Source organism: Erythranthe guttata, chromosome 8 (genome assembly GCF_056151865.1).
Source record: "Erythranthe guttata isolate IM_541 chromosome 8, IM_541, whole genome shotgun sequence".
Taxonomy (NCBI): Eukaryota; Viridiplantae; Streptophyta; class Magnoliopsida; order Lamiales; family Phrymaceae; genus Erythranthe; species Erythranthe guttata.
The window spans coordinates 22,057,816-22,076,598 of record NC_142540.1 but is presented as its reverse complement, the minus strand read 5'-3'; the positions used below and the strand labels follow the sequence as shown (position 1 = coordinate 22,076,598).

The 18,783-nt window shown below is 35.4% G+C and overlaps 2 protein-coding genes and 1 pseudogene across 3 annotated transcripts; 1 reads left to right on the top strand and 2 right to left on the bottom strand.

Annotated features, from left to right (window-relative positions):
• Window positions 1-4,263: 4,263 nt before the first annotated feature.
• On the bottom strand, window positions 4,264-6,603 carry LOC148768825 (uncharacterized; annotated as a pseudogene).
• Window positions 6,604-7,480: 877 nt separating this feature from the next.
• On the bottom strand, window positions 7,481-10,688 carry LOC105965075 (hypothetical protein). 2 transcript variants are annotated; one of them, XM_012989585.2, is made up of 8 exons: window positions 10,188-10,688; window positions 9,952-10,064; window positions 9,434-9,483; window positions 8,735-8,968; window positions 8,468-8,620; window positions 8,082-8,177; window positions 7,953-7,973; window positions 7,481-7,824 (listed from the first exon to the last, which is right to left on the bottom strand). In XM_012989585.2, the coding sequence occupies exons 1-8, from the start codon at window positions 10,445-10,447 to the stop codon at window positions 7,654-7,656; spliced, it is 1,098 nt and encodes a 365-aa protein (XP_012845039.2). In that variant the 5' UTR covers window positions 10,448-10,688; the 3' UTR covers window positions 7,481-7,653. The 2 variants fall into 2 exon arrangements, with proteins under 2 accessions (XP_012845039.2, XP_012845040.2); XM_012989586.2 differs by having other exon boundaries at window positions 9,952-10,059; window positions 10,188-10,559.
• A 2,124-nt stretch (window positions 10,689-12,812) lies between these two features.
• On the top strand, window positions 12,813-17,267 carry LOC105964905 (replication protein A 70 kDa DNA-binding subunit B-like). Its single transcript, XM_088821358.1, has 12 exons — window positions 12,813-12,876; window positions 14,448-14,541; window positions 14,943-15,093; window positions 15,195-15,465; window positions 15,556-15,652; window positions 15,749-15,873; window positions 15,975-16,053; window positions 16,149-16,278; window positions 16,354-16,511; window positions 16,592-16,712; window positions 16,799-17,045; window positions 17,143-17,267. The coding sequence occupies exons 1-12, from the start codon at window positions 12,813-12,815 to the stop codon at window positions 17,205-17,207; spliced, it is 1,602 nt and encodes a 533-aa protein (XP_088677484.1). The 3' UTR covers window positions 17,208-17,267.
• Window positions 17,268-18,783: the final 1,516 nt, after the last annotated feature.

The following is an 18,783-nucleotide window of genomic DNA, read 5'->3' as shown; positions in this document are numbered from 1 at the left end:
GTTTCAATTTTGATAATAATTGTAAAAATTTAGAGTTAGAAATTAGTAGAGAAAAAATATTCAAAATAAATTATTACAGAAATACCATTAGGTTTTGTTAGGGTTGCCCAGCGTTTCTTTCTTTTATATATAAGATTATAAATTTTGTAGTATTTTAAGAACTATGGTATAAAGAAAATACGAAGAATAATTCATAATTTAATTTTATCTTATATATCCTGCAACCCTTTCATCTACCATAAAGAATAATACACTTATTTTTAAATTTAATATATAAATTTATTTATGTATTATCCTGAAGTTACTGTATATATAATTATGATATTTAATTTTTTTTTTTAAATATCATAAATCAATTGTTTTGGTCTAAACTGTAAAAGTAGACATATCATCCTCCAAATAGTTTACTTAAATGGTCTATCAGCGACACCCCTTCAATATTAGTTTTATAATCGAACTAGTTCCATTTTGTTATTTGCATTTGAGACACGGGTTAATTAGTGAAATAAAAGGGTTTTCCTTATTTCCAAATAAGTTTGAATGATGTGGATTTTTTTAAAGACCAAAAATTGGATGTTCTTTTTTTTTTTTTTTTTTTTTTTTAATTTTAAGTGCTCTTGTCATGGTCCTATTTGCCATTTGCCCAATATAATAGCTTGGGAAATAACTTTTTCAATTTTTTCTCCTTAGTTTATGTGAATTTTCTTTTTTAACCTCCTCAAGTTACTATAAATAATTGAAATATTGGAAAATAAAAACATATCATAAATAAATTATTTGAGCTAAACTATAATTTTTTTTTTTTGAGAAAAGAGCTAAACCATGATTAAATTATAGTCAAATAATATTTTATTAGAAAGCTCTCCAAATGTATTTTAATATAAATAAAATATTTTTGGAGTTATAGTAGAAATAAAATATTAAAAAACATTTGGAATATATGAAAAATTACTTAAAATTAACCTCTGAATTAAATACAAATTAAATTGTTTCATTGTCCTTTTTTCTATAAACTTCAAAACATATGTACGGATTATTTTGTCGCAACATAAAATGCAAGAAACCTTCCTCATTTTATATATAGTATAGACTAACATATGTTTTCCTCCTTACATATGTAGTGGTTACCGGATTCTAATGGTTATTGTTAGTAGAGGTGAGTTGACCTAGTTTCATTTACGACTCCGCGAAGAAGAGAGAAGATGGAGGGAAATAACGAAGGAGGCAGAAATTGAGGAAAAATTAGGGCCCTTGGGTGTTTTCACATGAAAACACGAAGAAAACCCCCCCTTATATTTAGCATATGCGATGCACATGCCTAGATTTCCACTAATTTGGAGTGAAACTGAAACGTACTAAAAACAAATATAGAAATTGAGCTGGAATTAACGTAAACAACTGTATAAAACTTCAACAAACGAATTACAGAAATAACGAAGCAATCCGGGAAGCTCACGACTGAAAAGAGCTTCAAGAATTATAGCCTCAAACACTGTTCAGAATCTCAACGAAGAAGACGAAGATAAACCTAGCCAAATCAGAATAACGGCTACCTCCTCTCCTTACTATATTTATACTAGGTTATAAGTAGAAAGTGCTACTTTAAATAGAAAGCGTGGGCACGTTTCTAAGGGGAGCTGAAAGTGTTTTCAGCTAAACCCTTCTTCCACGTGTCGGTCTTATATTGGCGCTTATTAATTACCTAACTAAATGAAACGTGAACACGATTTAATAAAACACGATTTAATAAAAGATCCTCTTCATGTTATCTTCTTCCTCTCCTCCCATGCAATACTTCTTCTGACTCGTCCATTGCATCTCTCTTTTAGAAAGCCCGCATTTTTGCACGTAACAATTGCCCCCTCTGAAAATGTCCTTGTCCTCAAGGACAGAATGATGGAAAACGCTTGTGCATGTCCTCGTAATCTTCCCATGTGCAATCTTCCGCCGCGCTGTTAAACCATTTGATCAGCACTTGTGTGACTGCCTTGTTGTTCCTAGGGATCATCCTGCGATCAACAATAGATTCAGGTTCAAGAATAAGGTGCCCGTGTGCAGTGATATATGTGGGTAGGTGTTTTTGACTGATTTGGGTGCCTATCTTCTTCTTCAATTGAGAAACATGAAAAGTAGGATGAATTCTAGCATTCTCGGGCAATTCCAGGGTGTAAGCTACTTCTCCAACCTTCTGGAGAATTTTGTAAGGTCCAAAAAACCTTGCTGAGAGTTTATGGTAGGTGTTAGCTCTCATAGATTGCTGTCTGTAGGGCTGTAATTTAATGAATGCCCAATCCCCAACCTCAAAAGACCGTTCACTCCTTTTCTTATCAGCTTGGATTTTCATTCTATTCTGAGCCCTCTCCAGTTGTTGCTTGATGATACGAATAGTAGCCTCACGGTTCTGCAAGCTTCGGTCAACCATATCATTGGAGGAGGTGAGGGGTAAATATGGTAGGTGCAGTGGTGGTTTTTTAGCATAGATGATCTCATATGGAGTGGTGAGTGTAGAAGAGTGGTAATTAGTGTTGTACCACCACTCTGCTAATGGCAGCCAACATGTCCATTCCTTCGGTCTCTCCCCCGTCATGCACCTGAGATAACACTCTAAGCACTTATTGACCACCTCAGTTTGCCCATCTGTCTGTGGGTGGTATGCGGTCGAAGGGTGAAGCTGAGTGCCTTGTAACTTAAAGAATTCTTGCCAAAATTTGCTCATGAAAATAGGATCCCTGTCACTAACTATCACCTTGGGCATCCCATGTAGTTTGTAAACATGATCCACAAAAACTTGAGCAATCACACTAGCTGTGAAAGGGTGTTTTAATGCCATGAAGTGTGCTCCTTTGCTCAGCCTATCTACTACCACAAATATGGTATCTTTTCCACCAGATAAGGGCAACCCACTAATGAAATCCATTGAAATTTCCTCCCATATACGGTTTGGTATGGGAAGAGGTTGTAACAAGCCTGGACAAGCCACATTCTCCCCCTTATTCCTTTGGCAGACATCACAACCTTGTACAAACGTATAGACATCCTTCTTGAGTCCCTTCCAATACATAAGCTGTTTAATCCTATGAAGAGTGCTATTTATTCCAGAATGGCCTCCAATTGCTGAACCGTGGTAGTGATTAATGATCTGATGCCTCAGTTGGGAAGTGTTTCCCACCACCAACTTTCCTTTTCTGAGTAATATGTTGTTAGCCCAACTATAAGAGGGCTTGGAGTCAGCATTTTGTTGCAATTTGGTGATGATCTCTTGCAACTTAGGGTCACTTGCATAGGTGTCTTGAATGTCCTTTAAGAATGAACATTGAACTACTGTCATCGTCTGTAATGAAGTGTCACTGTTAAGTCTGGACAATCCATCTGCTGCAACATTGTCCCTTCCTTTCTTGTAGCTAATAGTGAAGTCATACCCCATGAGCTTCACTAGCCATTTCTGTTGGGCTGATGTAGACACTCTCTGCTCCATTAAGTATTTTAGACTTTGATGGTCTGTCTTCACAGTGAAATGAGCACCAATGAGATAAGGTCTCCACTTCTGGACTGCAGTCACTAATGCTAGAAGCTCTTTTTCATAGGTAGATAGCCCCCATTGTCTTGTAGTTAAGGCCTTACTCATGAAAGCCAAAGGTCTGCCTTGTTGCATCAGGACTGCCCCTAATCCAGTTCCAGATGCATCAGTCTCCACAGTAAACTCCTTGGTGAAATCTGGAAGCCCAAGCACTGGAGTTTGGGTCATAGCTTGCTTCAAATTGTCAAAAGCTAACTGAGCTGCCTCCCCCCATTGAAAACTATCCTTCTTCAACAACTGAGTGAGAGGTTGTGCAATCTTGCCATAATCCTTCACAAACCGTCTGTAGTATCCAGTTAATCCCAAGAACCCCCTTAATGCCTTCAAATTCTTGGGAGTTGGCCATTCTGTCATTGCCTGGGTCTTACTGGGATCTGCTGCTACTCCTTCTGAAGAAATGATATGCCCCAAATACTCAATGCTTGTAGTGCTGAAGGAACATTTACTCTTCTTGACAAACAACTGATTGTCTCTCAGCAGCTCTAAAGTCACTCTCAAGTGTTCCCAATGCTCAGGTTGATTCTTACTATAGATCAAAATATCATCAAAGAAAACCAATATGAATTTCCTTAGATGAATTTGAAAAATCTTGTTCATCAATCCTTGAAAGGTGGATGGGGCATTAGTCAATCCGAATGGCATTACTAAGAACTCAAAGTGACCATGGTGAGTTCTAAAGGCAGTTTTGGTGATGTCTTCCTCATGCATTCGAATTTGATGGTAACCTGACCTCAAATCTAGCTTGGAAAACACACTAGCTCCATGGAGCTCATCTAACAGCTATTCAATCACAGGTATGGGAAATTTGTCCTTCACAGTGTGCTTATTTAACTCTCTGTAGACCACACACATCCTCCAAGAGTTATCTTTCTTCTTAACTAGCACCACTGGGGAAGAAAAAGGACTGGAACTCTCTCTCACTACTCCACTGTCTAGCAATTCCTTCACTATCTTTTCTATCTCATTTTTCTGCAGATTAGGGTATCTATAAGGTCTGACATTCACTGCCTCTGCACCTTCTTTCAAGTAAATTCTGTGGTCATGTGATCTGTGGGGTGGAAGGGTATCAGGTTCTGCAAAAAGGTCATCATATTCCTTCAACAACTGAGAGAGTGGATCCCCAAGACCACATTCCATGGATTGCAGTGTGGCCACAAAATCTGGGGGTTGATCTAGATGTTTAGGGTCCTCCTCAGTTTGAGTTGACCCCTCTACAACTTGCTTACCCCCTTGTAAAGACCCTAGACATTGATAGGCTATCTGTTCAGGTTTTTGTAGTATTTTGTTCAGCTTTTTATTTGATACAAGCTTGATGGAGTTTGGTTGAAGTCCCCTCAATACCACCCTTTTTCCTAAGTAATTGAACTCCATCCTTAACTGCTGATAATTACTGGTAATGTCCCCTAAAGTGACTAGCCACTGAATTCCTAAAAGTAAGTCACAACTGCCTAGTGGTAGAGTCATAACTTCTGCATTGAATTCCACTCCATGCATCTTCCAAGTGAAGTTGTTACACTTTTACTGACTTATAAGTTTGTTTCCTCCAGCTACTTGTACCGGGGAAGGGTTCATTTCTTCCAGTTTAAACCCCAATCTCTTGACTGTCTAGACATCTACAAAGTTATGGGTGGCTCCATCATCTATGAGGATGTGTATGGTCTTCCCTCGTGATGATCCCGTGAGTCTCATGGTCTTATAATCATGGGCTCCTGTCATAGCGTGCATGGAAACCTGAGAGGTAGGTTCTTCACCTTCCCATTCCTGCCTCTCTTCAGTAGTGACAACTGAAGCATACTCTTCAGTAGGAGAGTCTTCCTCCATTAATTCCATGACATACATCTGCCTCTTCTTTGGGCAGTTATGATCCCGGGAGTATTTCTCATCGCACCAAAAACAAAGCCCCTTAGCTCTCCTCTCATCCACTTCATTATGGCTCAACCTTCTTGATGGAATGATTGGGTTGGTAGAATTTCGGGTGGGGTTGATATACGGTCGTGGCTGTGGGGATGGTGAGTAGTTGGTTCTAGGTGGAAGGGAGTTGTGGGAGGTCCGGGTCAGTGGCAAGGGTGGTGGTCTGTTGGAGGTGTAGTTGGCTCTAATTGGGGATTGGCTGAAAGGTTTTTTGTGGTTTAGGTTGAGGGTTTGTTCTTGTAATTTAGCTAAACTGATAACATCCATCATTGTTTTAGGTTTGACCATCCGGATTTGCAAAGCAATTTCTGCCTTCATGCCTCCTAATAAACAGCTCACAGCGTGCTGTTCCGGCAGATCTAGACAATTCAACAACATGTCGAATTGGTCGAGGTATTCTTGCAAGGCATCCGTTTGCTTCAGATTCATTAGCTCAGCCATTGGATCTTCATACAATAAGGTACCAAATCTGCTGTTTAAGGCTTGCACATACTCCTCCCAGTGAGGTAATCCTCTGGTAATCCGCGATCGCATATAAGTCTGGTGCCATTGAAGTGCTCTACCCTCTAGATGCATAGTAGCTAGCTTCACCTTCGAGGTAGCTGGTGTTTCGTCGACATCAAAAAACTGTTCACAGCGATAAACCCACCCTCTCAGATCTGCACCGTCGAATTTGGGAAATTCCACCGGTGAACATTTAGTCGGCATGTGATACTCTGACCCCCATGCCTCGCCACTGGTCTGACCCCGGTGGGTCAGATCTGGCCTCCGCTGTTCTCCGGTCGTCGGATTAGGGTTAGGTACGTTCATTATTTTGGCCATTATTAAGCTCATGGCTGCTCTCATTTCTTCCATCGTCTTAGATGTTTCCACCTTGCTACGTTCGTTGCTGTCTACCATGGCTTGTACCTGTTCTCGCACCAGATCCATATCTTTTCTTAAGTCAGCCATGCGTGTTCCATCCGCCATGGTTAAGCACTGTCTACGATCTAGAGCCGCAGAGGACCGACGGCTCTGATACCAATTGAAACGTACTAAAAACAGATATAGAAATTGAGTTGGAATTAACGTAAACAACTGTATAAAACTTCAACAAACGAATTACAGAAATAACGAAGCAATCCGGGAAGCTCACGACTGAAAAGAGTTTCGAGAATTATAGCCTCAAACACTGTTCAGAATCTCAACGAAGAAGACGAAGATAAACCTAGCCAAATCAGAATAACGGCTACCTCCTCTCCTTACTATATTTATACTAGGTTATAAGTAGAAAGTGCTACTTTAAATAGAAAGCGTGGGCACGTTTCTAAGGGGAGCTGAAAGTGTTTTCAGCTAAACCCTTCTTCCACGTGTCGGTCTTATATTGGCGCTTATTAATTACCTAACTAAATGAAACGTGAACACGATTTAATAAAACACGATTTAATAAAAGATCCTCTTCATGTTATCTTCTTCCTCTTCTCCCATGCAATACTTCTTCTGACTCGTCCATTGCATCTCTATTTTAGAAAGCCCGCATTTTTTCACGTAACAGAAACTTTGCCAAATATGGCAAATTGGCACAAATAATCAAGTTTAAGTGGGGCATCGTGTAACTGTTTTTTGTTCAGATGACAAAGCGCAAAAGTGAAAACAATTAGGAGGTAAAATGGTAATAGCTTACACAAATAACGTACTTTCAGATTTTCTCCTACACCATATTTCTTGTATACTTCTAGCCTTCAAATTGCTATCATGAGCAACGAAAAAATGGCTAACATCATTGCTTATCTCGGGCCTCATTTCAATGAAAAATAATATTTCGACTATTGAGGTAATGTAATGAAGTTGTGTCATGAATCTCAAGACTGTTGGAACATTATTGAAGACAACGTCGAGACACCAGCAAATGAGTCTCAAATAATCGATGCACAAAAGAAACATTTGAAAAGCAAGCAGCAAAGAGACTATCAGAAAGTTCTTACCAAAAATATACAGTGGCGGAGCCGGTACAGAACGAGGAGCTTGAGAAGTTCATTAAGGTTGCCCTCATAGAGTTCAAATTGAATTTGTATCTTGCAAAATTATACCTCTAAGAAAGTGTTTGTAAAATAAATCTTTTTTGTACAAAAAGAGAGTGGTATGGAATAATAGTAATAGTAATGCTACAAAAGAAATGAAATTGATTATGAGTATGGGACGGTAGCGGTGACAGTTCTGTGTCGAGGATCAGTTAAAATGGTCTGCACATTGACAAAACCGACAAGCTCAAGTGCTGCTTCGAGATCAGTTAGGTAGTATTCGTCCAAGAATGGCTCTGTGCTTTTCATCAATGTGAACAGCACTGGTGATAGTTCCTATTTTATATATTTATATTAATTAAAAACATGGCAAATTATTCTATCTAATAATAACCATTTTACAATTGAAGGCATAGTAGTGCAACATGATTCTAAAAACATGATAAAGTGAGAACAATTGTTACCTGCAGAATCTTTGATTTTGGCTGCAAATATTACAAAATGAAAACCTTAGTGAGTAATAAATATTAAAACCGGAATTTATTATGATTCTGAAAATACGGTTTAAATTAATTTAAATCATCGCAAAATACCGAATTGTCAGTCACAGCAAAAGTGCCTCCAGGCCTAAGTAACCGGAATGCTTCCTTGGCCATATTCTTGATTGCTCTTTCAGGGCACTCGTGAAACTACATTTATGGAAAAGTGGAAACGAGAATTTTGTCATAATCAAATTGCTCATACGTTCTTCTAGATGGATTCAGGAATTTTGAACATTATTGAATCCATAATTCGAAAAATAAAAATCTTCATTTACAATTTATTTTCTTTGGAAATCGTTCAAATCCTTTTTATGAACTCACCTTAGTACTTAAACCATCAAAGAATCCAGACGAAAAATAAATAAAAATAAAATAAAATGCTATTCCAGATAAGAAGAACGAGAAATGATGTTTATGAGAGAATGAGGCATACATACCACATAAGCAATTGAAACAAGGTCAAACGATTTTGAGGGCAAACCCGTATTTTCACCATTTCCATGGATCCACTTGACTTTTTCTTTTCCCTGATTTCTTCTCTTATCATTATATTGAGCAACAGCAAGGAAGTAAGGAGACAAATCTAGTCCCTGCAAAATTAATGTCACATTTATCGAACTACTACTTTCCACTAGTTAATTAGATCATACTATTTCTGCCACATAAAAAAAAGTTTACAAGAAATCCGACTAATCGAAACTTACAGTGACTTTGGCGGAAGGAAATTTGTCTAAAATAAATCTAGTGCTAACACCAACAGAGCATCCGATATCTAAAATGTCTTGAATTGACGAATATCCTGAATATTGGTTATGATGGGTTTCTATAGCTTGAAGCCAATTTCCACGAACAATTTGATTTGCTTCATCAAGAGAAGAAGCATTAGGTATTGCTCTTCTCACCATTGACATTGTCGCAGCCTCTGCTTCTGCTGCTGCCTGTTACTTAGTATACCAACCATTTTCGTTTAAAACTTCAACATTAGCAAAATTCAATAAACTTTATTTAATTCTCCAACAATTAGATAATAATTAAACAATGTCAGTCTCGTATTCAACAAATAAAAATAGAACTAAGAAAGGAAAAAATGCAATAAAAGGTGAGACTGAAAGTAATCTCGGTCAACACACAATGTCTGATAACCAAAACAATTTACTTTCAATCTTAAATGTAACCATTTGAAATGAAGGGAGAAAGCGAGACATATATAAGTCTATGCATAAACCTGTATTCAGATATGAATCGAATAATTATTTTTTCCCTCAAATTAAAATCCTATTTGGAATCTCACTATCCAATCTCAATGGATATACGAACCAAGAAATGCACTACAGTGCAAGCGAACAACAAACATATATATAAAACCTTCAGGAATGGCAATTGCAAAAGAATGGATGAATTACCAGCCAAGAGAGGTTTCCCTCGTCATATGCATGGAATGGATTCAGATAATCTGCATAAAAAGTTATAGATAAAACCTTCAGGAATGGCAATTGCACATCTAAATCATGAATTTACTACTTTAAATGGTAAATCACCAATTGAATTTTTGGCGGGAAATTCCAAATGGTATGTCCTAAACAACTTTTTGCCAGGAGTTGTAGAGATATTAAGTGCAGTGGCTTATTAATCCAAAGATCACTAACTATAAAAGGAATTATCTTCGTACGTAAATGAGGTCTTGTAATTCCTGATAATTCGGGATTAAAGTTTCAGCCACAAGTTATTAAATGATTTTTGGCTTACTCAAAGATTTTGTATAAATTTTCAATCAAACGACGGGCTTGTGCCCCATTGAAGCACTGCACTAATATCAATTAAATGCACTAGTTATCAACAAGAGACTGCTTTTCTTATTGATTCATACTCACAATCATTCATTAAAAAAAAAAAGTAAATTAAATAGGAAAAAGGAAATTACAATCGGGATAAACAATTGACGAATCCTCGATAGCATCTTTCTCCTTGTAAACATCGGAATCCAAAATCTCGTTAGTCATATCCCTCCAAGGAATGCTTGTTTTCTCAGCTGTACTGTGAAACCCCAATTTCCACTTTTAAATATTAAAATTCTTCAATAACATTTAACAGATAATTAACCAACATAACATAACATAAGATAAGAAAGTTGGATGAAAATTGAGAGAGTTAACTAACCTGATGAGAACTTGTCTGGCACCAAGTTTGAGAAGAGAATAGAGAGGTTTGAAGGAAATGAGAGCTCCGACGAGCCGAGAAAGTGGAGTTTCACCAGTCCATTTCGGTCTTTCGAGCTGCCCCTCCTCATATTCAGCCGCCATTCCGCCGCCACTTGACTGCATTCTGATTCTTTTTTTAAAGTAAGAATCAGAATGGTGGTGGATGGATTTGTTGGTTGCTGCAGCCCAGTTGAGCTTGGAGATGCTGCTCAAGGCCATTCTTTGAACCTTTCAAACGCCGGAGATCGAACTGGTGGTTTTGGTTGGGGTTTGGTGGTGGCGCGGCGGAGGCTTTTTGAGCCTTACATATCATCCTTGTAAGAATCTCAATAACCAATAGTTAGCGGCAACGTGGATAGTATATGATTGGTATCCCATTTTTTTTTTTTCTTTTGCTAATCTCATCACTCTTTTGAAATTGGGGATTGTTAAATTCAGCCATTTAATTTAAGGTTAGATTACCTTCAAAATCTCTTAAATTATGCCTTTAAATTTTTCTTAATGAAAAAACATTGAATTTATGACAATGCATTTTTATTTCTAGAAAAACTCATTCCATGGTGTCAAAATAGTCTATGCGGTAGAAAAATGGAAGATCTATTCTCTTTTTTATTTATTTTTACTCAAAAGATAATTTTGGCGATTGTGTAATGCTCACTCTGAAACTCTTCGTTTATTTTTGTTTCTTTCCTTATCTTTGATTATTATCTAAGAATCCTGGACGTAATCCTAGATGTGAAGAATAAAATCCAAAGGATTTTTCTTGGTTAATATTCCTATTCTCTTAGGATTTTATCTATGCCACGCGCTTGACTTGTACTTTTAAAATTGAAAAATAAAATAAATAAATCAAGTCAATAACATAAACGGAAACCGAGTGATTCAACCCCTCGGTTCGAAGAACTCCTACAACGGATTAGCGCAATTTACTAGTAACTAAAAATAACAAAATAGTAAACTATCAAACCCTTCCCGGTTGAATTCCCAAACAATTTTCAAGTATCCATAATTACTTCAGAAGAAGTTCGCTAAACCCCATGGACACTAATACTCTTTCATATTTTCGTATTTTACTAAATGTCTATCGGACAGTTTAGTTAGAGAACTGAGTTAGAAAATAATCATTTTAGACTCAAAATAGCGTATTATCTTTCATCTCATCCATGCTCAAAACCACATCCACAAAAAAAAAAAAAAAAAAAAAAAAAAAAAAAAAAGCATTTTTTCCATTCTTCCACTCTTCCGCCTCTCCCACCAACCCACGCCGTCGACCGCCTAATTTCCATCGCAAAATCATTGGAAATATTGTATTCATCTAAGGTGTTTACTTTCAATCCAAATTCTCGAATTAAGTTGTCCATTTTCAATCTAAACTGTTTAATAATTGAAAAGGTAGTTTACAACTCTTTTCCATTTGACAACTAACACATATAGATGGTTTATTCACCCAATTTGTAATATTAATAATTTTATTTTCATTCAAAAAAGAAAAGATGTTTGAATTTGGATGTCCAACCCGTGTGTGCCATATTGAAGAAGAGCCACCTTTTCTTATTCCACTTAATGCCTCATGAGGAAAATCATCAAGAGCATAAAGTCTTCCTCTCTTAGGTCCCCTTGCTATTATTCGTTGATGCTGATCCTTAACAACAAAATCATTATCAGTGAATTCAACAGTGCAAGTATTATCACAAGTAAGCTTTCCCACAAATAATAAATTCTTTTTCAAATTGTGAACTACAAGCACATCTTTTAAATTTAATTTACTTTTTTCTGTAATGGTGTATGCATCACCAGTATGAGATATAGGTAAAGACTCACCATTACCAAAGTAAATCGCGTCTTCACCAAAATAAGGTTTTATAATGGAGAGTTTACCTGAATTATTTGTCATATGAGACGTAGCCCCTAAGTCAACGTAAAATGATTGGTCATTGACATCGTTAATGGTCATTGATGCAAGAGCTTGAGGAATTTCGGCAGCTTGATATGAGTAGTCAAATCTATGCCAACAATCAATAGCTTCATGGTTTGGTTTTTGACAAATTTGACAAATGATTTTGTCATTTTTATTGGAAGCCCGAGATTCATGATGTGTTAGATCCACATCTCTTTCTTTTCGTTGGCCATTGTTACTCGATTGTATTTGACCAGTGTGGGAATTTTGCCTCTCCAATTGGGTTGTGGCGTCCAGCAATAGTGAATCCTCGTCCCCTTGAATTAAATCGTCCTCCACGACTTCCTCGATCTCGCATACGTTGGCTGTAGAAGGCTTATTCGTGTTCTAGAAATACATTTTCTTCATCACGTAGTGTATCCAAAGATTGTTTGTATCCTTGAATTGCTAATACGAACTAATTGGATGTCGGATATGGAGGCTTTGTTAACATAGCAAGCCGAAAGTTTTTGTATTTTGGTCCAAGGCCATTTGCAAACCTGAAAACTTTATCAAAGTCGTGAAAGACTTTTATTTAACTTTATGCGAAAAACCTTAATCACAGAATCTTAAAATCAAATTCATCTTTAGAACATAATCACATAATTGAGATTATCGACATACCGTTCACCATGGATTCTGATAGAGATGATGAACAAGGATGATAGCAATCTACAAGCTAAGCCTAGCCATGCCTCCTCTGAATCTCCTTGTGAGAATCTTATTCGTAGCACACCTTCTCCTCTTTATCTCTCTAATATCACAACTCACTAAAGATTTTTCTGTAATTGATGGAATTCTCAATTTGCGTCTGATGTTGAGGAGAAGAGTTGTGGATTCTTTTATAGACGAGAGAAGAGGGCCACGATTGATTTGTAACCAATGTTAGAAGAACCGGACCGGACCGGCCGGTCGGACCGGACCGGCCGGTCGGACCGGTCCGACCGCGACCCGCCCCGAAAGCGGTCCGGTCTGACGCCGAAAACCGGGATATTCAAGAACCCGGGTCAAATGTCAAAAACCCGGTTCGACCGGCAAAACCCGGCGAACCCGGAAACCGGTCAGTGACCCGGGTTCTTATCTAAAACACTTCGCCGGTGTTTGTTAGTGGCCGGATCTGCATGAAATTCGCCGGAGGTGGCCGAATCTGGGTGGAGTAGGCCGTGGGTGGCCGGAAATCTGGCGGTGGGTGGCGGAATTCGACGAGTTTGGGTCGTGGGTGGAATAGATTGTGTTGTTGGATATGGAGTGATAAGAGTGATAAAAGAGAACAAGAAAATGGAGAAAAAAAAAAAGAAAAAAAAAAACTGGAAAAAAATAGGGAGAGAGACGGGAGAGAGGTAGGTGATAAGAGGAGAGAAGATGGAGAGAGGAGAGATAGAAAAGTAAAAAAATATATAATAAAAAATTGGGTGTGAGAAATAATAAAGGGAATAGTTTATATATTTAAAAATTAATAATAAATAGAAGAGAGTGTGTAAAATAAAAAAATATATATAGAAAATATACATATAAAATATTAAAATTGATAAAATAATTAAAAAATAAAAAACCCGGGTCGAACCAGGTTGAACGGTCCAACCGTGACCCGAATGCCTATCCGGTTTTGTGACCGGTCCGGTTCTGATAACATTGTTTGTAACGGCAGAAGAGAAATCCCACCCATCACGGTCTTTTATTATCATTAGCGTTACAAATCAATTACCATAAAATCACCTTAATATCATAATTGAATTACCCACTATTTAATTAATTAAAATAAAGATTAGTGGACCAAAAAATAAAACGTTAAAAAAATGTAAAACAAACATTCTCCCACTTGGTCCACTAAATCGATTAAGAAAAAAAAATAAGTTAAAAAATTATTTGACTCGGTGGGTTCTTCATACAAAACATTTGACACGTGATCACGATTTTAAAAGAAAATTAAGGTGATTACCATAATAGGTAAATAGAGTACTTTAATATTATAACTAGTTTGAGTTATTAATGTGAATCATAGCGGTTATATGATTCATTTATCATATTCCCTTCTATGTATCACGCCACTAATAACCCTTACTATTCTAATCCATAATAGCCCCTTTAATTTGGTCTTGTTAGGATAAATCCTGTTAAATCCAAATATAATATGTGCACACATAATAGCAAACAGGAAAACATAAACATTTGATTAAATAAATTACATAATCCCTCATATGTTTTTATATAATCATAACTCATCAAATTATGGGTTCCTCAAAAAACTCATTCTACTAACATGTTCCTCATATGTCTTTATAGGCAATCCCTTGGTTAATGGATCAGCAATCATAAGAGTTGTGCTTAAATTTTCTATAGACACTTGTTGTTTCTGGACTCTTTCTTTAACAACCAAGTACTTAAGATCCATGTGCTTGGATCCACTTGTATTTGTTATGACTATAAATAAAGCTCAAGGGCAGACACTTGATTTTGTTGGAGTTTACCTACGAGAGACAGTCTTCTCACATGGGCAACTTTATGTTGCACTGTCAAGAGCTATATCAGTTGATGCGGTTAAAATCTTGATTCAACCATCATGTGAAAAAGCACTTGTACCTGTACAATATACGAAGAATATAGTTTACAATGAAATTTACAATCTAGCTCAAGGCCATCTTTATACAGAATAATTTACTGTTATAATGAAATTATATTGATAACTTATTAGTTTTTAAATACTTTCATGGTTTTTAACGTTTTGTACACATTTTTTTGTATAATATTAGTAATATTTGGCTAATTTGTTTTATGCAGGATGACTTCAGTTGTTTTAGATCGGATCCAAGACGTCTTGCCAAGTATTCCTCGTTGGAGCATAAAAGTAGTGGTACATGACATAGCAAAACCACAACAGTCGTACTCAAGTCCCAAACGTTACCAGAGGATTGTTTTTGCGGATGGATCAGTAAGTTCTTATTATGTCTTACTATCATAATACCAGTTAAATATAACTTCAAGAGAAATAATTGCAATACTAAATTATTATAATTTGATTGTTTAAAACAGGGACAAAAGGCTATGGCAACTATATTTGATAATGATATTTCAAAGTTCGAAAAAGTATTCGTACTATTTGAGACATATAAAATTTCCAATGCTAAAATTACCCCTCTCGCTGAAAAGTATAATAAATTTGGATATCCATATCAATGGATCATAACTGCAAGAACTGCAATTAGTCACGAGATAGGACATGCTATCCCTAGATCAGCAACGAATCTAAATTTTGCGTCAATTGGTCAGTTGAAGAGCAGCACACAAAATGATGAATTGAAAGGTATAGACGACATTCTTATTTTTTTTAATAAAATATGATAAATTCCTTGCATTTCCATGTATTAATTTTTTTTATTCTACCTCAAAACAGATGTTCTTGTCATAGTTATTGAGAAACGGGCGATGCGAACTATTGTAGCTTCTGGGAAACAACACATTGTTCGTGATTTTGCCGTCATCAACCAAGAGTACGTAAATAATTATTATGTCAATATTTTATTTTATTTTAATTATTTAATATTACACTTTTTTTAATCATATGTTTCAATATTGAATTATTTCAGCAAAAAGCCAGTAATTTTAACCCTGTGGAATAGTGTAGCTGAGACGGAAGGAAAGATAATCGAGGAAGCAGAAGAAAATATGCCAATCATAAGAGCAACACGACTCTCTGTTTCTTCGTACTATGGTACATAAAAAATATATTTTGCATAATACATATAATTTTGACTCCATAAAATTTAAAATATTCCAAGGCTATAATGACGTACTTATTTCTATTATAAAAAGGTATCTCTCTTGCATCAACTCCAACAACAGCTATAACAGTGGATCCCCAGATTATTGAAGCTCAAAATTTGAAAAATTGGTACAAGTACTTATTGGTATTTTTAACACATAAAGGTTATATACATTGTACAATTTTGTTATAATTAGAAACTCATTTGAAATAATAAATTGTAGGCGTGCAAATAACGGAACAATAATATCTGATGCCTTAGCCAGCAAGGAATATCTCGTTCACGAAGACTCATTTCACGCAACTACTGAAAAAGAAATTTACCCCTTGATCGATGCGGTAGCTCTGAAAGAAGTAATTTATTCGTTAAACATTTTTACTATTTTAAATATGCTATTACGTGTTTTCTGACAAATCTTATTCCAGCAGAAAGACAAATTTGTGGTTCGGGTTAGAGCTAAAATAACAGACTATGATCAAAAGTTTTTCTACATGGGATGCAATCAATGTTTTTCTGGTGTCGATGCAGAGCTAAACCATTCATATACATGTGCAAGTTGCAAGGAAGATGCTCTTGCAAAGCCGAGGTATAATTACAATAAATAAATAGTAATTGAAATTACATAGTAATTTCATCGTATTTATATTATATATATGCATAATTCAGGGCAAAGCTTTTCCTCAATATTTATGATGGTAGTGAAGAACTTGATGTCATTGTCTTTGGGGATGCTGCTGCCAAAATACTTCAAGTCAACTCCACAATGAGCATGGAGATGTACAATGCGGTATGCAATAAAAAAATGGTTGCATGAAAGAAAATTAGTTGAAGTACATTTTGTATTTTTATGATCTGATGATTTTAATCATGCAGGGTGATAGTACAGATATAAAAAAACTAAACTTTGAAATGGCTGGAGAAACATTTTTGATGAAGCTAAAGAAAAAAGAAAATGTCATGAGAAATGTTTCTCAAACTCAATATCTTGTTATTAGCTTACAATTGAAAAAGGATATGAACAAGCAACCCCTTCACATGGATTCACCCGCAAATAATGATTTCCTTAATGATTCTGGGACTCCTAAGAAAACAATTGTTTCTAGAAAGCTTTTTGATGAAGGTAAGTTAATACGTATATGATGTAGTGACTTTCCTATTCTCTCTTTTAGTTTTTCGATTCAACTATTTAGGCTAATTTTGTCGTATCTCTTTCATAGATATTGTTGATCCATCATTGCCCGTCGAAGATGATTGTGGAACACCTACCAGCAAAGATCTCTAACTTAGATTGTTGGTTACAGCCGTAGAACAAATTAATATTAGGCTGCATTTTTTTACGTACTGCCATGTAATTTTTATATCATTCCTCTATTAATTATATCAACTTTTTGAATTGGATATCTCTGTATAAAACTAGAACTCAGAATTTCTTTTGTGGTTGCTTACAACATATGGCAATATCTTAAGCAATTTATGTAATATGCTACCTGAAACTATGTTTATTCTATTGTACTGTCTCTTTGCATTAAATTAACTATATGATATCGTATATAATTGACCGTCAAAATATATAACAAATTGTGAAATTTCATATACGGAGCATTACGTACCGCGCATAGCGCGGTGCGACTCTCCTAGTATATATATATATATATATATTATTTTTTAATTTTACATAATATGAATAAAAAAATAATTTGGCAAAATCTTAAATAAAGTATGAAATAATTTCTGGTTTCAGTACGTAATGAATTACTCGAGTATATAAGAAGTTTTGTATCATTCGAGTCAATTGTGTTATTTGTGTATCATAAATTCATATTTGAAAATATATTTCCAATATCTTTTAGTTGATATTGTTATTTTAATCATCATTTTGTTGACTTGGAACCAAGGTTGTAAAAAGCGGTAATCGGGTCTGAGTCGGTCAGGCACCGACTCGCGATTAATCGGTAATAAATCGGAAATAAATCGGTTTTTAAAATTTAATATAATATATTTCTAAATATTATTTATAAATACTCCAAACATATATAAAAAGATATTTAAACATAGTTATATCTCCATCATGTATATATCCTAATAACATAATAAAAATTTAATAATTATAAGATCATAATACATAAATATCCTTATAAAATATAAATAAATAAATATTTTTTTTTAATTTACATTTAATTTTGAACATTCCTGGTATACATCATTAGTTCTTTAACAATAACAATTAACATAAACAAAATAAGGCATAAACTCATATTTTCTTTTATTAAAACTAGTAACCGTGCCCGTGCGTTGCGCGGGGTCGCATTCAACAAAAGAAAAAAAGTAACTGTCTAAAAAAATAATAGTACAAATTGTAGTAAAAAATCGATCAAATAATATTAAAATATATCCGTAAAATTCAAATTACAGTACTATTATGTACTTTGTAACATATATTTTTCATCTTACAATGAATATACACACACACCTAGTGTCAATATATAAAATATATGAAATAATAAATAATACAAATTTAACAAAGGGGGGATGGGTATTTCAAATTTCAATTATTTCTCACCTCAATGCCCGCTAAACAATAAATACTTAATGACATTTATACATTTAATGAAAATTACTATCTCACAAACATAAAAAATCTCATTTTTCTTTCTTTTAATATCACACACACAAACTTCTCACACCCTTCTGTTTCTTATTCACAACCATTCATCCCACACATGTTTCTTCTTATTCTTCCTCATGCTTCTGATTCTTCTTCCTCCTGTTTCTCATTCTTAATCTTATTCCTCTTTCTCATCCCCCTGCTTCTCTTTTTTTTCTTATTATTCTTTTTCTTCTCCTCATCATTCTCCTTC